Source organism: Chinchilla lanigera, unplaced genomic scaffold, assembly GCF_000276665.1.
Source record: "Chinchilla lanigera isolate Chin_1 unplaced genomic scaffold, ChiLan1.0 scaffold00002, whole genome shotgun sequence".
In the NCBI taxonomy this organism is placed as follows: domain Eukaryota; kingdom Metazoa; phylum Chordata; class Mammalia; order Rodentia; family Chinchillidae; genus Chinchilla; species Chinchilla lanigera.
In genome coordinates this window covers 7,891,295-7,912,595 of record NW_004955403.1, presented here as the reverse complement: position 1 = coordinate 7,912,595, position 21,301 = coordinate 7,891,295, and the positions used below count along the sequence as shown (strand labels likewise).

Below are 21,301 nucleotides of genomic sequence, written 5' to 3'. Positions count from 1 at the left end.
ACCTCCTGCCAAGCCCAGGCAGGATGCCGCCTCCACCTCAGAGCAGAGGACTTTCCCTCTGTGCTGGTTTGTTCCTGCCTCGGCCTTTTGTGGATGCTGTTTTCTTTGAAGCAGCTGAAGTTTTCAGAAGGAAGTCCTCAGCTGCTCAGGGGATTACTGTGAAATTCCAAAGAGCAGCTTCCAGGCCCCAAGGCAGATGTTTCCTCCAAGCTGTTTTCCGATCTTAAACTCAGTTCTTTTCCTTCCTGGGATAACTTAAGTCTCTACTTCCTAATGCCTGTGTGTAATACCTGGTGTTTTGCAGTCCACCTTCAAAAAGGAGTTGCCTTCTTGTTCAGTCTACCTTCCTACAAATCCAGGAACAGAAAAGCTTCTTAAAGTACTTCCAGGGAGTAACTCTCAGCTGTGGACTTGAGGCCGGGCAAGCCTGAGGATCTCCATTATAACTTTGATAATACAGTAGTCAGGCACACAAGGTTTATAAATAAAACTTTTAAAATCTCAGAAGACTTCCCTGTAAGTTTATAGATTATATTCTCTAACTAGAATGGGAAATTTTTCAAATAAAAAGCTTTGCCTATTAAATCTAACAGTGAAGTAGAGGAGTTTCTTATCTAATTGTGCAGGAATTTCTGACATTTCTTGAAATGTTATAAAATGTGAACCTATATATATATATATATATATATATATATTTATAGTTAAAATATTCAAATACTATGACTTTTATCCTTTTTTAATGGTGACATTTGAGTGTCAAGATGTACTTTTTTGAGTGATCTATTTAAAAAGTACGAGAGCCCTAATGTACGTTGAGGTTGACCAGGTCTATGAGATAGACCAGTGTGTGGGGTCAGTTTTTGAAAGCTGGTATGGCTCCAAAGAATGAAGAAACTTGTTATGTGTCCTGAAACCCTGACTTTTGAGCTTTTACTTGATGCTTTATGATTTTGCTATTCCAGAACAAACATCATCTTAACATGGTTCGTTCAGGATGACATTGCTACAATTGTGTAGCTGACAGGAAACAGCCTTTTCCAGTGTTCTAGCCTAAAAAAGGCAGCGACTACTTATGTGTGCAAGATGTGAAAAATTAAATGTCAATGAAATATTCTTGCAAAAATAATAGATAATTTTTAAGATAATTCTACCCTGCAGTCTGATATATGTTAAGCCCTAGCATAGCATCTTTCTTTTGTTAGGATTTCTTTGGGTTTAGATGTATAAAAAGAAAAGTATAGTGCCTGTTTTTTTTCCTTTTTAAATCAGTTTCTGTGTGGTATATTTCAAATGTGACTCCTGTAGGTGTAAATGTGTATATATAAATGTATAGAGGGGTGTGTGTGTGTGTGTGTATATATATATTATATATATATATATATATATAATATATATATGTGAATCTTGCTTTTATATCCATTCTAACATGCTTTGCCTTTTAACTTTTTTTTGGTCCATTAACATTTAGTGTTTTTTTTTTCTTTTTTTTACACTATTGGCTTAGTTTCCTACTTATTTATTTTCTGTCTGTCCCTCTACTTTTGTTCCTCATTTCTTGCCCTCTTTTGGATTATTTGAATTTTTTATGACTCCATTTAAATTTTTTTTCATTATTTTGGCTATAGCTCTTTGCGTTGTTCTTGTGGTAGTTGTTACAGGAATTATTATATATCTCTTTAACTTTTCAGAATATACAAAGTTAGTGTTGCACCACTTTATATAAAGTGTAGAAACCTTGAAACCCTTTAAGTCCATATAATGTCCATTGTCCATGGCTCCTTCTGTATGCTTGCGTTCACATTCTCTTCTTAGGTCATTATTCATGGTATACATTTTGCCCACAGTTGCTTATTTTGGAAAAGACTTACTTTGATTCTCTCTCCTTGCTCTGAAGCTTGGATCCTTAGGAATGTTGCAAAGTGTGCTGGCTGTGAGGAGATAGCTGTATTGGGTAAATAAGTGAATTTGCCTTGCCTCTAGAACAAAGGCTAGAATGCTTTCCAGGATAAAAGCACAAATAACTGAAGACTTTGGCTTCCTGAAGTTTTCCCTAAGGTAAGATAGCACGAAAGTCTGGTGTAAGGGCATCACACGGAATAATACGCCTATGGTTTCCATGTGGGCTAATGTTTGTCAATTAAGAATGTGAGGCAATTGTAAGATGTAGTGATAGCTACAAAAAAACTGCACAAGGAGGGCTCACAGAATGGTTCTCCTCATAAGACAAATGAAAAAGCCACTCCAGGCATCTCCTTCTCCTCCTCTCCCATCCGTCCGTCCATTTTGCGGACTCTCTTAGCCCTTGGTTTGGTTCAGTATGGACTTAGAATTAGGGAAGCATGAGTAGCTTAGGTTTTTCTTTTTAAACACACCCTCTTTTTGGTTACTTAGTTTAGAACTACTTAATTTTAGAGCTAAAAAGGAAGAGAAATGACCAAGATTTGTAAATCTCAGTTGTAGATGAGAAATTTGAGACTGAGCTATTTCAAGAGGGTTGCCTTCAGAAGGGGAATTTCCCTGGTGTGAGTTGAAAGTACTTTAGGATTCAGGGTTGTATGAAAAGAATGTCATTTTGAGAGCTTTAGAAGAAAAACATTGGAAACAAAGGGGTGTTACCAGTTGCCTGTTTAGATATGTTCCTGGGATTTTTTTTTTCCTACTAAACACTTTGGCCAACAGAGACCCCACTACTGGTCCTCAGTCATGCTTTGGAGGATGATTTCTCTGGGGCAGAGCCAGAGAGACTGAAACAGGGCTGTGCTCAGGAGAGCGGAAGCTCTCAGTAGTGGTGGCGGGTGATGCATCTGGTGTGGCAGACAGCTGTGCTTTGCATTAGAGGGAAACAAACTTAGCAAGGAAATGGCAGGGTGGAGAACATGGGGCTGGGAGGAGAACCCTGCCACTGCCCTGGTGACCATGGAAGCGGAGCCACTGTGATGAACACTGTGGGCAGAGGAAGATGCCAGAGGAACATAAATACCAGCTGGGCAGTTGTGAACGTGCAACCCCACATTCCACCATGGCAGAAAATAACAGAGAGCTCCTCACCAGCCTCCCGGAGCCTGAAAGGAGAGAGGCAGCTGTTTGGAAATGTGCTGCGGACGTACTTGGTGCTTGCGAAGTTTAGCTGCCATGGAGCAGCCGTGTAGCTGATCTGGAGCTGACGGGGGCCACACAGACAGCCCAGGCTGCCCCTAGTCCCAGGGCTCACCGAGAGGACAGATGAAGCAGATCAAACAGCGCGCTTGATGTGGCGGGCCCGAAATCATGCTTACCCCCTGACGCTATCGTCCTCGTATTATAATTAACCGTTTATTTCTGTGTGTGGTAAATAACAATGCTGACATGGTCACAAAATAACGAGAAGCATATGGGTCACAACTGGTTTCAACTAACAACTTCTCTAAAGATTTATTTAGATTCCTTAATTACAGAGGGGTTTGGAGGACTGGCATGTGGTTTCAGTTTATAGATATAAACACTGGCCTTCAGCCTGGCTACAGCTCATGTTGCCAGGGAGGGAGACAGGCAAGATCTAGAGGGGGCTTCGGTTCCTTGGGACCCTCTCATGGGCAAATTTAAAAAACCAAAAAGCAAAGTGATGTTCTGGGTTGGTAAGAAGTTGGTGTGAGGACTTTTACCTCCCTTTGACAGTGAATCAGAAAAGCAGTTGAGGTTTCCCAGGGCCCAAGGGCTTTAATTGGTGGATTTTCATGTCAGTTGGAAATCAGTGGCTCTCCAGAGTCCTGCAAGAATAAATCTCTTTTAGCCCTTGTCTTCTACTGAGAACATCTCTCCACGAGATGCGGCGGGCCCTGTCTTTGGAGACAGACAGTTCAGTGCAGTTGGCCCTCTGTATCCAGGAACTCAGCCAACCTTGGGTCGAAAATACTAGGGAAAAATACTGTGCTAAATATCCGCAGTCTCTGTGCACTAAGTGGTGGATGTAGCAACTGTTAATGTAGCATTTCCATTGTATTAGGTATTATGAGTCATCCAGAGATTGCCTAAGGTATCCAGGAGGATGCGTTGTGTACTAAGCCATTTTACAGAAGGGCTTAAGCATTCGCTGATTTTTGGTCTCCAGGGGAATGGGGTGGGGATGGGGGAAGATGCTGGATCCAGCCCCCGTGGTTGCCAAGGGATGACTACATTTCTGTCTGGACAGACAAGAAAAAATAAAGTGTTCAACTTCGGTGTTTGAGTTATGATAAACACATGCAGGGTCATTCGGCGTTCTCTCTGTGTTATCAGTGTGTGTACATGTCCTGTAGGGTTGTTCAGGTTTGAAGTAATTTTCCATTGCTTTGGATCTGGTGTAAATACAGAGGTAAACTGCAGCCCCAGGAACACAGACCTTGGCCTGTACCAAACAGTCCACAAAGAACTCAGTGGTAATGTGCTTTTCTGCACAGCTTAATGCAGATGGTACTGAAATGGCATCTCTGAACTAGGAAGTTGGCAAAGTGGGAGGAAGGCTAATTAGAACAACCCAAGCAATGCTTTCCTTCCCCGTAGGAGGGTCTTAGAAGAGATCAACTTCACATGTTTACCGTGCTTCTTGGCACTCACTCCTGTAAGTGGCTCTGCCCTTACTTGGAGAGAATCCATCCATCCGTTCACCCCTAATTTGGTGTTGATTATATTTCATGCGTATAGCTCTGTGGGTGGAGATTACTAGGATAGGAAGCCTCTTCCTTAGAGGAGCTTATATTCTGGTAGGAGGTAAGAAGAGAGCCAGTAACACAAAGCTGTTGTGACATTTATTTGGGGGTTGACACTTTCAGAGCATCTTCATACGTTTTTCCTTTATGCTCATAGTTGGCTACATCCTCCCGTTCTGTATGTGAAGTGAAGTTCGGCCAAGGGCCAGTGACTTGCTAACAGTGATGGAGCAAGTGAGTTGTGAATCTGTGGCCCAGTGAGCCAGAGCTCTTCTGCTCCCACATTTCCCAATGCATGAGGTGGGGGTACATGCTTCCACCTGGTAATCAGAGGCCATCGGCCTCTACCACGGGCACTGTTTAGATGAATAAGCAAGAACGAACAAGTAACCACTGTTACTTGCAAGAGACCCTGAGTGTCAGATATTGTCACTACATTTCCTGTTGGTCTGTCCTTCTTTATTCATATACTCACTCATCAGATACACTCAGAGATTCCTTGTTACATGAAAAGCCACATTGATGTGGGACAAGATGTCTGGTGAGGGGCGGGTCTCCTATAGGGGTTCACAGTAATCCAGCTGGAAGGTAAGATACACTATAACAACACTGTGGGAGGACGTGGTGGGGTTCATAGTATTTCTGGAGTCCAGTTATGACCCTTCTGAGCATGAGGTTCTCACATCAGCTCTTACTGGGTTAATTATGTCCCTTAGTTATTGTGGGCTGTTCAGGTCCACAATCTCCTGAAGGAGCCTACAGTGAACGCTAAATAAAAAGAGGCAAATGGAATGATCTCAGGGCTCCAGGAAGATCAAAGACCTCTCTCAGAATTCAAGATTCTCTCAGGGCTAAGACCAAGACCTTCTCTGGGTGGCCCATGTTTATTTGGTTGTCAGAAGAAGGGAGGGGAGTACCCAAGAAGGGCGGAACCACTCAAGGACTTCTCTAAGTCTCCTTATTAAGGGTTAAGTTAATCCACCCAGGAGTGAAATGTCTGAGGCTACAGTCTTTATCTAGTTGAGATGGATCCAGGTGTCCTTGGCTGTGATCTTGTCTTATCCTTTGAAGCTTTCTGCTTTCATCATCACTACAGGTTTTAGTAGGGATTAGTGACTCTCAGAGATTCACTTACTATGAGTCTGCCATTCATTTCCAGACAAGGAGCCTAGGCCTTGGACAGAGTCACAAGTAACCATGGAAAGTCGATTGGTTAATTTAAGTCCCGCTCAGGGCTGTTTTGTAGTGGTCTCCATCAACCTTTCAGGGAGATTTTTCTTGAGGAGGATAACATGTACTTTGAAGAGCTCTATGGAATATGAATCTCAGCCAGGTGTGATGGTGCACACGTCATCATAGCACTCTGAGGGGAGGCTGAGGATCACAAGTTTGAGCCCAGTCTGGGCAACCTGGTGAGGCCCTGTCTCAAAATAAAAAATAAAATGGCTAGGGATATAGCTCCATGCCAGAGCCTTGAGTTCACTCCCAGGACTGTCCCCTTTCCGCCCAGAATCCAGTTATGAATGTGAGGACACCTCTCTCATCACCTGGCAGGTTGAAGGTGTGGAGAAAGTGGTATTTTTTTTTTTTTCTCCAGTACCAGGAATCAAACTCACGACCTTGCGCTTGCCAGGCAGGCGCTGTGCTGCTGAGCTAAATCCTGAGAAAGTGGTATTAATACCTCCACAGGCCTTCTGAAGAGAAGCCCAGTCCCTGCCACCATGGAAAGCTGCCGTGGTCTGGTGGCCACATGTGAGTTGTCCCCGGGCCTCAGGACACCGCCAGTCTCCCTGCCTCATGCCACGCTGTGTCACTGGTGCCCCGCCCCTGGTGACTCCTGATGATACAGAGCACCGGTAGTCAAAGCAGGGCTTAGTTGTCTCCATTGTGTCACCCTGGCTGTGGCCCTGGCGAGTCGGGTCGTTGCTTTGTGCTGGGCTTGTGAGATGGAAAATGGTTAGACACAGCGGAGGTGGGAGCAGTTCTGGTACCCGGTGAGTGTTACTGCTCTTGGTTCTCCTTGCTGTCTGACCTTGCCGCCCTGTTTGTGTCCTGTGGTTGGCTCCTGATCACCTCTGTCCTTAACTTGGAATTGTACATCTCTCTGTAGGATGTTGCTCATGTCCATGCCTGATGCCTTGCCCTCTAGACACAGAAATGCCCATCACCCTTCCCTTCCATGATGTCCCCTTCACCCCCTGCTCCACTCTTCAGTCTTTCCCCTCTGGGAGGACCCAGTGAGCTCCTGGTCTTGCTGGGCAGCGCTTTGCATTTGTTTTTATTGTTGGGCTTCACTTACTAAATACATTTCCTGTTTGTTGCTTTACTTTTGACCGAGAACTCATGAAAGATGTGGAGTTGTATCTGTGTTCCCGTGATGGACGCTTCATAAGTACTTGTGAAGGAATGAATTGAAAGAGGAACTTTACCTTTTCTAAGTATACTATCTGTTGTCAGAAGTCCTTTTCAGATAGCTGGAAGAGCAAGATTGATGTTATTAGCACATTTTGAGAAGGGAAAGGTCGGGGGACTGGTCTGGCCTCCTTGGGAGGGTGCCCTGTCATCCTAAGATCGGATAGGAGGTCAGGGCCCGGGACTGGAGAACCACGCAAACCTAATAGTGCCGGTGTACCTCAGCTTCCCTTGTTTACTATAAAGGTGATAGCTCTGTATTTAGCTTCATGATGTTAACATCAGCTATGTGTAATTTGGTAGCATTTTTCTAGTGTTTGGAAAGATTTCTTTTTCCTGATTGTATTGAAACTCCATGAAAAGCTCAACATTGTCCCATTGTGGTCATGTGATATGCAGCATTTTCTCCTTGGTTATCTGAATCACCTGATCTTATTACCAAGCGCCACCCTGATAGCATGGGGATTAGGTAAAAGCATCTCTGTAGAGTATAATAGATCAGTGCCATTTCGGTTCATAGATGATGCATGTGATGAGATAATGTGGGCCGTGTGGGCGGGATTTATGATTATTTTAAGAATTTGAAGACAATAAAATGTGGTGTCCTGCTTGCTGCCCAAGGCCCATTGGAGTGGCCTTCAGAGAACCCATTACACCGCATGCGCACATGGCAAGGGTCTGAGTTCTAAGGTCTCTTTTTCATTTCCCTTGCAGCTTTGCCCTGTCAGACGAGGCATACAGATCCCTCCGAGATCAAGACAAAGACCAGTGCATTCTCATTACTGGGGAAAGCGGAGCAGGAAAAACAGGTGAGGTGCCACTGAGCAAGCTGACCTTCCCTGTGGACGGAAATGCTGCACAGAGGGACAGGTGCGGCCTTCATGGCTGATGTAAATGCTGGTGACAGTAGTTGGGGTTGGGGGCACTTGCCTCCTCTCTCGTGGGAAGGACCCGGGGGCAGTTGGGGTCTCCCCCCAGGGTGGAATCTTGTGCTGGATTCTAGGTCTTTCCAGTGTGTGCTCTCTTTTTTTTGTTTTTTTTTTCCCGTACTGGGACTCGAACTCACGACCTTGTGCTTGCCAGGCAGGCGCTGTTCCACTGAGCTAAATCCCCAGCCCCCTAGTGTGTGCTCTCTGTGCTTTGAGGGTTACCTTCCCCGCAGGATGCCAGAGCTGGTGTGCTCCCCGCAAGGACTGCCAGCTGACTCCAGTTAGCGCAGGCTGGGCCACACCTTGCCCTGCTAAAGATAAGAGGAAGCACCAGAAAATGCTTAAGATACCCGCATCCCTGACTTTCCTTCTAATACCTACAATTGAGATTTCTTCTCCTCCCCCCTCCTCTCCCCTCCCCATGGAAGAGTTATATGGTGAAAAGCATTTTGTGGTGAAAGCACCTTCCTATAAGCAAACTTTGTGTTTTCAGTAAGCGAGACCAATATAGTTGTCAAGCTAGAAAGATAAGTCATCATGATTTCTTTTTTCTTATATTTCAAACATCCATTTCTCATTCCGTCAGCACTACTTCGGGGTTGTGTCTCACACCAGGCCTTCTTCGTGTGTCTGCTCGAAGAGTTGGGCAAGCCACCTGCCTCGTCTCTCTTGAGAACTCTTCGTGGCAGCTTCTTTCTGCCGGCTCACTCTGTTTTCCTCTTGTCCGCCCCGTCCCTTTCACAGTTAACCAGTCTTTGGCTGTTTGCATCTCTTTTTACTGGGAGGAGCTTTAACGGGACCGGGGCGTCTTAGGAGAATGCTGTACTCTCCCTTGTCTGGCCAGTCCTTTCATGTGAAAGGAATTTAATTTCTAGAAGGATCCTAGCTTCTCTGAATGCAGATTGACAGAAAAGGTGGCCAGCCACACAAAACTATTTGAAATATGAGTGCGTTTACATTCTCTTGCACCTTTAATACAGTGCTTTCTTTTTGCTGTGTAACGTAAGAGTGAGTTACTTTATGAGGTAACACCTAATTACGGTTTTGAAAATTAAGAGGAAAGAAAGGAAAGGGAGGGCACGGGAAAACTGTCTCTCACCAGAGAACATTTTGTACTGTCAGGAGACGTCATCCCCGTCTCACTGCATCTCCAAGCCGACCTCTCCATGTCTCATAGCTTCTTACTTTGTTTTCACGTGATGTAAGAGATGATAAGATTCCCGAGTTTCTGAAATCCTTCAGGTTTTCTGCCCCATCTTCTCGATGACTAATGCACATGGTTCTGGGAGGGTGTTCCCACTGCATCGGTTTGCTCCTGAGTCGTGAGGTGTGGGCTGCAGTCGCTGGTGTGCGTGATTCTGACTAGCGCTTGTTTGTACCGTGGATGCTCTTGTTGCTGTCCGGCGTGCTTCTTCTCAGATCTGTTAGCTGCTGTGTGTTCCTGCCGCTCTCTTATGAAAAACTCAGGGGAGGAGGGGGCGGGCGCTGCTTTGGAGTGTTGCCATTCACACTTTGTAAGGGGGAGAAAAACAAAACACCTCATTGCTCTGGCCAAACTAATTCACAGTGCTTGTTCTCATTTTTGCATAGTTTTCTCTTGCTTTTCTGCTCAGTGACTCCTGTTCATAGGATTGAATGCCCCAGTCACCGCTTGGAACCCTTTTCTCCCCATCTGCTCCCCTGATGCAGCCCTCCCGGGGCCCCTGTGCCCTCTGTCACAAGCTGGAGGCTGAATGCTGCCCCCAGGCCCTGTGCTGTTGGAGCACCAGGACAGGTGCTGCTTCAGGCCAGAGGGAGGAAGAGGGTACTGGGATGCGAAGCGACTGCTTCATAGGTCCTGGGGAGAAGCACCAAGGTGCCCCACATCTGTTGCTGTTTGATAGCAGCAAAATAAACACAAGACAAGCAAATAACAAGCTCCAGTATTTTACTTAATTTCAGCAGACTATCAAATTGCTACCACAGCTTCTAAAAGCCCAGCCTCATGTGTGATGAGGAGCAGTCCATGGATTGGCCATCTTGGGCCATACCTTGAGTCACATTGTCTGGGGCTCACTGAAGGCATCTGTCTTGTGTTTGAGCTGCTGTGCTCCCTGCATCTCACAGTGAACTGTAGCCTTGCACGCCTTGGATGTCCATTCTGTCCCTGAACCCTGCAGGTCTGGGAGGTGGGACAGCGCCCGACAGCTGCTGCCTTTACATCCAGACTTAGCAGCACTGTGGGGATCCGCTCCTCCATGGGTCTTTCTACTTTTTGTCTCATCTCAGCAGCACTTTTTGCCACTCAGTCCCCATGGAGACACCTGTCTTGTCAACTTGTTCCTATCTTTTTCTGCTTTTATTTCCTTTTGGAATCTGGTGGAAAAATTGCTTCAAATTTGCCTGTGATTTTAACTTGTCCTTGGACTCTAAGGTGAATAGAGCCTAAAACTTGTGCCTTCCTAAATCTCTGTTGCATGACGATTACTCAGGGAGAATGAGAGGAGGGGGACAGTATGGCGATTTCAGCCCAGTGGTGTGAGGAATGTAGAGAGGGAGATTCTATCTCAACTCTGAGGGAGGAAGGATACCAGAGCACTTATGAATCATCAAATTATCTTACCCACAAGTTTAACACTCTTGGTTTTGAGCTATTAAAATTTGGTGTTGGTAAAGAAATGGAAGAAGAGAACGAATGTTTATTGAGGACCTGGAATGGGCTTTTCACAGAATTCCACTATTCATTTATAATCGATACTGAATAGTTGGTATAGAACTACCACATAGGGCTTACTTTACAACAAGTAATTAATTTAACTCGGTCATAAATCCCCTTGGCAGATGCTGGTATGATTGGGCTTAAGCGTGGGAGACATGTTTAAGCCATGGGGTTATAGAATATGGACACTTAGGGAGAGGCATGAACTCTTTGGGTCCTTTGGGGTGCTATTTAATTCATCACTGCTGTGCTGAATAAAAAATTCATCATGCCTCATAAAAGTGCTCAAGTATTTCTAGGCAACTAACTCACAGCTCAGTACAGTGAATACAGATAATTTGTGGCAAAGCCCTGAAGCATAGTTGAGGGCGAGGAGGCAGAACACGAGGGAACCGTCTGAACTACATTTTTCCAAGGACATCAGAAGAAATCTGCGCCTGAGAGGTCCTGACATAAGAAAACACTATGAATTATTTGGTTTCTAACTCTACAGTGACATCAGTTTCTAGGAACCCGTCAGCCATCTGCTAGGAGCGCTAGGCAGCCTGCCTTGCTTCTGAAGCCCTTTGGTTCTAGCCCCACACAACCTCATCCTGCTTTATATCTGCCATAGTTCCCTTCTCTTCGAGAACAGAGATGTCACTGACTTACCTAGCCTCAGCCTGGACAAGCATTTCACCCCACTGAAGACATCCACCAGGAAGCGAGATGGCTCAACAAGCTCAAGGCCAGGATGTAGCCAGCTGTTGTTTGTTTCCCCATGTGAGACAGGCTCCTTCAGACCCATGTTTTGTATGAATCTCTCTGAGGTTCTTACGGCCCACTTTCAGAAGTAGTGACATACTGTGTCATTTCAGTGAAACTGTCACCAGCCAGGAGTCCCCTTGTAGCAAAGTTGCTTTCTCTTTGCAAGACACATGCATTGTTCTCAGGTTGAACAGTTCACAGTGTCTGGTTGGCTCGGCCTGAGTGTGTCGCAGCCCTCAGACTTGGGACACCAAAACGGGAGAACTCTTAAGTGGCAGAGCACTTGTGCTCGCAACTCGTGCTTGGGTTGGCATAGGCAGTCTGACTGTAGGTCTGTGAACCACCAAACCTGTGAAAGCTTGGTCCCTAGAAAAACTCAAGCATCTTAACCAAAGATGTAGAGAGGCATATATATGCATGTGTCTGTGTGTATGATGTGTGGCTCTTTCTGAATGCTAGACTGAAATATATGACATGACCTGTATGTAACACACATGATATTCCAGGTATCTGTGAATATGAAAATGAAAAGCTCAGCATAAGCCTTGCCTACACTCATACCTTTTCCTGCCTGCCCCACACAGTGAATAAATCCATGTGGAGCTGGCTTAACTCACATATATAGAAGTGATTCTTAGGAGTGGGATTTTCAGACTTTTGCCCCCGAGATCACAGAGTCTTTCACTGAAATGTTTGTTTCTGCTTGTTTACTTGCCTACTACCATTTCATAAGATTTTCTTTCATTAAAAAATAATACATATGAACTCATATAATTCTGATTATGTGATACTTACATAATAACATATATATTACACAGAATCCAGTACAGAGTACCAGAGAACACGGGCTGAAATGATTCTCACTCCTGCAGGACTTTAAAATCCCTAGAATCGTAAATTATCATGCATAACCCCTTTCCATTCTTTGTAGAAATGAATTCTGATTTAGACATTCGGTCCAAAAAGCATTTCATCAGTCATTTGTTTATGAATGCAGAATATTTGTTAACTGTAAATGTCTTACCATTGTCTGGTGACAAGAAAATTTCATACTTTGTTTGTCCAACTGCTGGCAAATTTTAAAATTCAAGTTATATTCAAATGTGTAGAAATTTACATATGTGTAGCACCTATGAGTTACGGAGACCAACGAGCCATGAATTGATTCTAAGCTGGCCTGTTACATTTTGCCAATTTTAAATGCCAGTAATTTGTTTAACAGCTTAGTTCATAGACTAGACTTTGAAATATGGATGATATTCAATTCTTGATTCTCTTTCGACCTGATGTGTATAAATCCATAAATGTTTGAATGCAGATCCAAATTTATTTGAACTTTAGCACTGACAAGCCTAAAGGAAATGAAACTGAAAGCCTCCTGAGCTAGTCGTGATTTCCTGTTCCCAGGTAATGAAATACCACTGAAGTCGATAGCTCAGCAGGGATGGACCTCACAACTCTTCCTTACCCACTTTGTGAGCGCAGTACCAACTTCATGAACTGCTTGATCAAGTATTATGTCAGAGAAACCATTAATGAGTTGGCGCTTGCAGACAGTGTGACTTTCAAAGAAATTACTCTTAATCCCAGCTTCCAAAAATGAATTATTAAAATGAGCTCAATAAGACAGATTCCTGAAGAGCGTTAAGAATGTGAGCATAAAAACTTTTTGTTCACTTGGATTACATGTTTTTAAAATGGCTTGAAGTATATCTTTGAATAGTATTTTAAAATTATGTTAGAATTGCCTAAATATGTTTTAAAGTTTGTTTAAGCAACTTCTAAAGTCACTTTAAATCAGTAGTCTGTATATACCAGTAGGCATTGTGGGTTTATATATATTTTAAAGGGCAAGTGATAAAAGCTCAATCTATATTCTAAGAGATTTGCTCCTGGTGCCACTTTCAGACAGATTTGACCCTACAAGAACTTGATCCCAATTTGTCCTGGTCCAAAAAAGGCCTTTTAGAGGCCAACTCAGTTCTCACAACTGCTGAAGGGTTCTCATTACGGTTGTTGTCTCACCCCTACCCTCCTCCTAGACCAGGCCAGGCTTTCCCAGGAGCTCAGTGTGGCCGTGAATCTGAAGTGTGGGGTTTGGCCATGGGAAGTCCCTAGTTACCAGAATGAAAGGAACAGCCTGGACCTTTGTCTCTTGTCAGTTGAAAACTTACCTTCCATCTAAAATTGTGTGTGTGTGTGTGCATGTGCGTGCGCATATTTGCCACTGTTTAAAATGGTTATTTTACCTGTGTTTTCAGTCTCCTAATTTTAAAGAAGTGGGAGGGAAGATGGGCCAGAAGTTTCTGTCAATTAAGAAGCATATCCATTGCCTTTGTGAGGGTGTGGGGGATGAGCTTTGAGGAGCTGGGTCAGAGGCTGGGCCCCAAGTTAAAATGCACACGTGGAGTGGTCTGATAGAGCAGAGAAACCCATTTTCCTTGTCCAGAAAGCAGATTAGAGGGAGACCTAACTCCAGTCGTGAAGGAGAATCCAGCTTCCAGCCGTAGCTCTCAGGGCTCCATGAGGTTGTGTACCTCCCCTGTACCATATTTGCTAGTACTGTACCACTAAAGCCATCATCCTACGACTGCAGAGCTTGGTGGACCTGCTGAGGCTCTTGGAGCTCCGTGCGTCTTGTTCATTGACTTAGGTTGCTCAGAGGCCCTAATGCTCAGAGGCACATGCTGGCCATAGTCTCCCAAAGTGGCACTCTATCACTCCTTTATTGTGTTACCTGTGTTCTGTTCCTTTATCATTTACTGCAGCGTTGAGTTGTCTCGTTACACCGAAAGCAGAGGCACCATCGTTTGTGCCTGGGGAAGGCTCTCTGCTGTGGCCACCACCAGCAGTGCAGAGACTTGAGAGGAAGCACATTTTTGGGGATGAGCTTCCGTTCTTCGGGACCAGGGTGTGTGTTTTATTCTACAGACAGTTAATAGTTGAGCGTTTCCCATATCCTGATTATGGAGCATTAGCGTGAAACAGCTCAGCAGGAAGCACATTCCAAGGCAAATCAGTTTGGGCAAGCCAAGCCTCTGGGTCCTCTCCCAAGTGCACAGTGCATGTGAGCCTGCGGAAGTCTCTGTGCTTCCCTGCACCACTCTCCCTGTGGCCCCACATTCACTGGGCTCTGGACCGCCTTTCCCTGGGAAACCTGTGGTCATACCTTGAAATTCAGCTTTCATGGGATCAGGGTCTAGGCGGCAGATGCTGGGAGGCAACATGGACTGATAAAGGAGGGAAAAACTATCAAAAGCAATTTGTCCACCTCACCTGTGTGAGAGAAGGACCTTCCTCACATGGCGGGTCTCTTAGCAGCTTCCCTTTCAGGGTTACTCGTGAAGCCCTTGAACTTGAACCTACTCTGAAGGATTGGTCAGACCCACCAGTAGTACAGTTTCTGGACTGAATTGAAGAGGAACCAATCTGGTCTAATTGGGAGTAAACCACTCTGTTTAGAAAATATTTTGAAGAAGAACAGTTCTTTGAAACTTTGGAAACACCTTTGGTCTAAAGATGCTCAGGTTACCAAGTTATTTTTGGCTTGAATCATCTGTAATAATTCTAGTCCGGTAATAGATTGCTTTAAGAATACGATTCTTGGGGGCCGGTGATTTAGCTCAGCGGCACAGCGCCTGCCTGGCAAGTGCAAGGTCGCGAGCTCGATTCCCAGTACCAGAAAAAAAACAAAAACAAAAATAATAATAATAAAAAAGAATACAATTTTCCTGAGGTTTAGTTGGTTGTATTACTAGGCAGTCTTTATAACAGCCTGGTGATAACCTTTAAGCACAATTCCTGTTCTGTCTGAAAGCACACAGATTGAAAAAAATTCCCCTCACATTATTACTCTCGGATATAAAGGCACTTGAAAACACTGTTAGTGTTCCCCCTCAATTTCATCCCCTCACAAAAAATGGTGGTTATAATGTATATGGGATTGACTAACACAGCCTGTTTTATTCGTAGAGGCGAGCAAGCTGGTTATGTCCTACGTGGCAGCTGTTTGTGGAAAAGGAGCAGAAGTTAACCAAGTCAAAGAGCAGCTTCTGCAGTCCAACCCGGTCCTGGAAGGTAGGTTTGTCCATCTCCGCTGGCCCAGGGTGGCTGCCAGCCATGGATCCAGTTTCAGGGCTCTCACCTTCCTGGGTTGCTGAGAGATGGGGTGACGATGGAAGAAATTCAGGCCAAAACCTGTAGTGCAAATAAAAGATGTCTTTGAAACACTTAAAGCAGTTTACTCATGAGAAGGAGCATTCTAATCCTTTTCTCCCTATGAATTACTTAGATTTTGCTTAAAAAAAAAATATATATATATATATATCTGCTATAATGGTGCAGTAGTGTTTTACCATTCAGGAGAACACCCGTGGCTGGTTATGTTTGCTGCCAGGGAAATCCTTCAGGACCAGATTTTTCAAGCCATAGAAAGCCTAAACCTTACCGTGGAGCTTGCACAATCTATTCTTGTGTTGTCACAACAAAGAGCCCTAGACTGACGGCCTAGATAACAGAAATCTGTTTTCTCAATCTCTGGAGGCTGGAAGTCTCGCGAGGTGGGTTTCATTCTGAAGCCTCTCATCTTGGCATGCAAGTGGCTGTCCCTGTGGTGTGTGTTCTCATGAGCTCTTCAAGTGTGCATTGGCGGGAGACAGCAGGAGTGAGCTGTCCGGTGTCCTTTCTTCTAAGGGCACTAATCCCTTGGTGAGGGCCCCACCCTCACGAGCTCTTCTAACCCTGATCATCTCCAAAGGCTGCGCCTCCCAGCACCGTCATATTGAGGGTGAGAGCTACAGCATATGAAAGGGAGCGGGCGGAGTGCTTGTTCCACACCACCATCAGAAAGTGAAGCGAGAGAAGAGCTCTCTTAATTCCGGAAAGGATGGTATGAACCATCCTTATATTGGGAACCATACGTCAGTGCCTTTTCCTGCTGACGGGAGGCCAGTAACTTCGTATTTTTGGCTTGTCTTTAGCGCTTACTACTGTTTACACTTGTTGGGGTTACATAGACTTTTTGGACTGCAACGCGACTAGACTGGATATGTCTGTGTGGTGCAGTCCTGTCCCGAAGGGCAGAGGGCGGGAAAGACAAAGACAGCACAGTAGATAACTGCACCTTTCCTTCTCTACCACTGTCTCTACCCATCTTGGTCTGTGTGTGTGTGTCTCTGTCTTTCTGCAGTGCCAGACCTTGTGCCCTGGGCTCTCACGCAGGTGCTACCTGCTGAGCTCCATCCCAGCCCCTTTGCTCCTCTGTGGTCCTAATCACCGGAGGATGCAGATGGTGTGGTGTCCTTGTCATAAAATGGAGAAGCTAACCGAGAAAGTGTGTCTGGGGTAGAGCGGGTGCTGAGGGTTCAGGAGTGTCCCCACAAGAAAAGGATGGGCAGGGCCTGAGCGTCAAAGACCACAGGGCTGCATTCCATTCCTCCCCGGGGTCGGGGGTTGCGCACTTACCCTAGAGGAGCAGGCTTTCATCCCTGAGAAGTCTTGTCCTTCTGGGACTTTGAGCAAAGAGTTGAACACGCTACTTCCCCAGCCCAGAGATTCCAGTGAGGTGTGGTTTTGACTCCCCAGGGAGCATCAGTAATGGATGGAGGCATTTTTGCTCCTAACATCTAGGGCCAAGGGCACAGTTGGCATGTGTAGAAGCCAGAGATGCCGAGGGCAGGACACATGCATGAGGCCCTACGTTTAATCCCTAGCACTGTAGAGAGAGAGGAGTGAGAGGGAGAGAGCAGAAGTGAAGGCCAGTCATCTAATAAGTTGTTTTGATCTTTCTCCCCTCCAGTGCCATAATAAGCCAGAGAAATGATACCTCTTCCTTTTATTTCACCAAGATGTGCCTGTGTGTTTACTGTCTCTTGCTCTTACACGGGCTGTATTTCTGCATACGCTTATTTTAAGAATGCTGGGATTACAGGAGCAGTGTTGTGAAGTGCTCTCGCTGGCATCTGCGACTAGAATCTGGCTCTGTATTCAGTGGTATTTGAAGCGAGGCTGCAGTGCAGGAAATGGGAGAAATGTCCACTGTGGGCATGTATTCTCTTTTATGGGAATGCTTTCCTTTCTAACCGGAGCTGCTACTGTAAATGAACATTTCGAACAATGAACTTAAAAAAAAACAATTGAGGAATGTGTCTCGAGGGTTCTATAATGGCACATTTGTTTTTGGTTCCGTGGGTCACAATAAAAGGCTTCAGTGTTTAGGGCTGTGTTTAGTACTGTGCAGCTCTAGACTGGTTTGATGAAAAGATGGTTTATGGCTTACAAATGCTGCCTGGAATCAAGTTCTTTGGAAGCAAATCCTACAATTGCCCTTGACCTTCAAGTCAGAGTAAACTGTCCTTTATTTGTCAGCATCTTGAGCTGGACTTTGGGGCTATGCAAGTTTGTTATCTTGGCAGCCCTACGTTTTCACACCTGCCAAAAAGGGGGTAGCCTGTGAAAACACAAGGAATACCACTGTCTGCGTGATAAGTAGGGCAGCATCCACCGTGGTCATGGTTGCGTTCGAAAAAGCCTTTTGACCCGGGACTAAGATGGGATCCTCTCGTGGGCTTTTTTTTGAGTATTTCCAGTCTGCAGCTTTCTTCATGCAGCCTAGTATCCCAGCATCTTGTCGAAGGATTTGGTGTCAGGAACTTGGCAAACCAGGCTCACCCCAAGTAGTAGGAGGACCTTCTCTGCATTACCTTTGTAAACTTTGTCTTAACTGATCCTGAGCGAACTGCTGTATAAAAGTCAAAAACATGTATCAGTTCTTAATGTGAAATACAACAAACACACCAGGTTTGGGTGCCAAGTGCCTTAGGTTAACTTCCATTGATCGGGTGACTGCTTTCAAAACTAGAACCAGCTTTTAGCCCGTAGTGCTCACTTGGGTGTTTGTGACTCTAACCCCCTTCTACCCCCGTTAACTAGAAGGTTCTACAGAGGCGTCCAGAGACGTGATGCCCAGCCCCGTACTTCAGAGGTTCATTTCTGTTCACCATGTTGCCATACATTCTTCCTTACTAGCTGCAGTGCAGTCCCACGGTCTCTGTAACAGCCGGGGGGTCCTGTAGAAATGCGGACTGCAGTCCCGCCTCAGGCCTCTGATTGGCGCATGAAAGTTTGTGATGCATTGCTGAATTCCTACGGAGTCCCCTCCACTTCTGTGCATTGCATTATACTCCTTAATCCTCCACCGCCGTTTCCCTGTCTGGCAAACAGGCCTGGTGACTGTCCTTTAAGAGCATGTGTCACCTGTGCTGTGCGGGGACCTCTGTACCTGTAGTGTCAGCCACATGGTCCTGGTGGGCCCCGCTTTAAGAGCGAATTCCTCAGGACACTGGTTTCCTTGACACATCTAAGATTAGAACAGATGTACATTTTGCACTTCGGGTCGATTTGATTCTCTAGAAGTTTTCATATAGGTCTCAGGGACATAAAACTAATGAAATTGTGTAGCATTTTTAGTCAGCCTCTTTGTCGCAGAGTTATATAATTAAGCACATTTTAAATAAATAGCTTTACTTTAAAACTGAACAACTTAAAGTTTTATATGCCACCTTCTCTGATCTGGAAACTTCATCCAATTGCATCAAGCCTGTGAGACTCACTTCCAAAGTAATCTGTTCGGGAATAGTGGTGGAAGGACAGAAGCCCTGCCTGCTAGTTGCTCGCCTGACTCTTACCTAAAAGTTTTAAAACACTGAATTAGGAAAGATTATGTCTACTGTGATGCTTGAAGAAGTTCTATTAATCATGACTCTTTCTATGACTGTTATAAGATGTGGAAGTTTAGAAACTTACTGAAACTTCTGTGAAGTGTGATTCTATGGAAATTTGGAGCACAGAAGTGTCCTGGCTATAGGCTATATTTGCCAGGAATGATAGAACTTATGTACTATATTTGCTTTATGTTTCTGCTTGAAATTATTTTTTCTATCAACTTTAACTGTGCATCTGTTTCTTTCTTGCTAGCTTTTGGAAATGCCAAAACTGTAAGGAATGACAACTCTTCTAGATTTGTAAGTATTTGTGTAAGCTTACTTAATGCTGATATTTTTAATTCATGTATGTTTAAACAACCAGTGGCTGTTTAATGTTTCTTAATACACACATTTTAAAAATAAAAATACCGTCCTTACTGAGACCCTGAAATTCCCACAGGGACTGTTTCTTTTTTCTTTCTGTAATTTTTTTTAATTCTTGGAGTGGTAAGCTATTTTTATCATGCTTTCTACCATAAAATTCCATGAGTGATTTAAATGAGACTATTTAGAATGACTCTACTTAACTGAGTGTTGGTATTTAGAAATCATAATTAAAAATCAGAAATTATGAGGGAGAGGGAGGGAAAGGGGGGAACAGTGGCGTTCAGGTGTGTTATGTTTCAACCCCTCACAAGGAATGTAAACATTATGTACTGCACATGTGTTAATAAACTAAAATTTTTAAAATATTTTAAAAATGAATCAGAATTGAAGTAGAAGGAAAAACTGGGTATCAGGTTTGTATACCCTATTATCTTTGTCCCCTGTTTGGTGGGCCCCGTGAAGCTAGCATGTGTTCTAAAGCTTCTCGGTGGTGACATCAGTGGGATGGGTAAGAAATGGGAGGCGAGGGGTAAACTGAGCCCTGCTGATGTCCTGACTCAGCTGAGTGGAGGATGCCACTTCACTAGCGGGGGCCAAGCCCTTGCCACCTTGCCACGCCCGTCCCCAGCTGTCCAGCACATGCGCCTCGTGTTGGTGCCTCTGGGCGCCCCCAGCGGTGCCGGGCTCCGTGCTTTTGATCTTCACAGGCACACACCTAGCACGGCCTCTGCTGGGCCAGATGTGCGGAGTGTGGTGGCGTGCGTGGAGATCTGTCCCCTCTGTGGTTTCACCAAGTGCGAGCATTTCTATCTGAAATGGTCTTTCCACACACATGACCTGTGCCGTGGGGACCATGTCTGATGACCTTGCCTCCTCCCTGCTCCCTTCCTGGTCCTTTTCCCCTTTCCTTCAGATCGCTTGGCTTTTTCCTTATTAGGTTGCCCAGTGCTTGAGAAGAATGACCTCAGGTAGAGGTGCTTTGGACGGCTTGGAAAGTGGAACGTTAACTAACTTTCTGATTCCAAGGCTGTGGATTTTTTCCATCGGATTAGCCTGTTAAGTTGTTAGAACTGACTTGCTCGGTGCCTTTTCCTGTTGTGGTGACATGGCTAATCTCAATGTATAAACAGAAGTGAGGTGTGGGCAGATAGAAGTAATTTCAGCAGTCAAGCTTCTTCATGGGATGGAGGTTTTATTTTGCTTGCAAATTTTGTGTACAAACACACCTCTTAAAATATTTACCAAATATATGTAGTCTCCAGGCAGTACAAATGGAAAAAAACATATTGCTTAAAAGGTCATTAGTACTTAGCCATACACAAAATCTGGTGAAAGGCTTGGCGGGTGATTTAGCTTATTAAGTAGCTTCGGAGAAATCGTATTAAAACATGGGTCTTAGGCTGTGAGATTAACACTTGATTATAGAGTAAGTCATTTCATGCCCAGGTTTTAGTAATTTCTCCTCTTTGTGGCCTGTGCCTGGATTACACCCAAATGCATTAAGGTATGCTTGTATACCACTAGTGCTCTATTGCACTTAAAGTTACTGCTGCATGTCGCAGTGGTTTATGTAGGCTATACTGGTGCGCAGGGACCTGGGAGATATTTTGACTGTTTCGTTAACCCAGAAGGAATTTCCTGAGCCTGCACTAAGAAACCTGATGGAATCTGCTATGTCGTAGTTCCTGCATGCTCCTCATAGCTGGCGCGTGATCCCCACCCATCCCGACCTTGCTAGTGTGACTTACTGAACTTGTAAGG

General features: G+C 44.8%; 1 protein-coding gene across 4 annotated transcripts in view; it reads left to right on the top strand.

Moving 5' to 3' along the window:
* The window catches only part of Myo1b (myosin IB), a 140,400-nt gene that overhangs the window by 53,862 nt on the left and 65,237 nt on the right, over nt 1-21,301 (top strand). For 3 of the 4 annotated variants that reach the window (XM_005373287.2, XM_005373288.2, XM_005373291.2), the window contains exons 4-6: nt 7,791-7,885; nt 15,423-15,527; nt 19,425-19,471. In XM_005373287.2, coding sequence (XP_005373344.2) covers nt 7,791-7,885; nt 15,423-15,527; nt 19,425-19,471 — 247 coding nt within the window. Of the gene's footprint in view, nt 1-6,602; nt 6,659-7,790; nt 7,886-15,422; nt 15,528-19,424; nt 19,472-21,301 lie in introns of those variants that run through there. The other variant, XM_013512219.1, reaches the window with a different exon arrangement.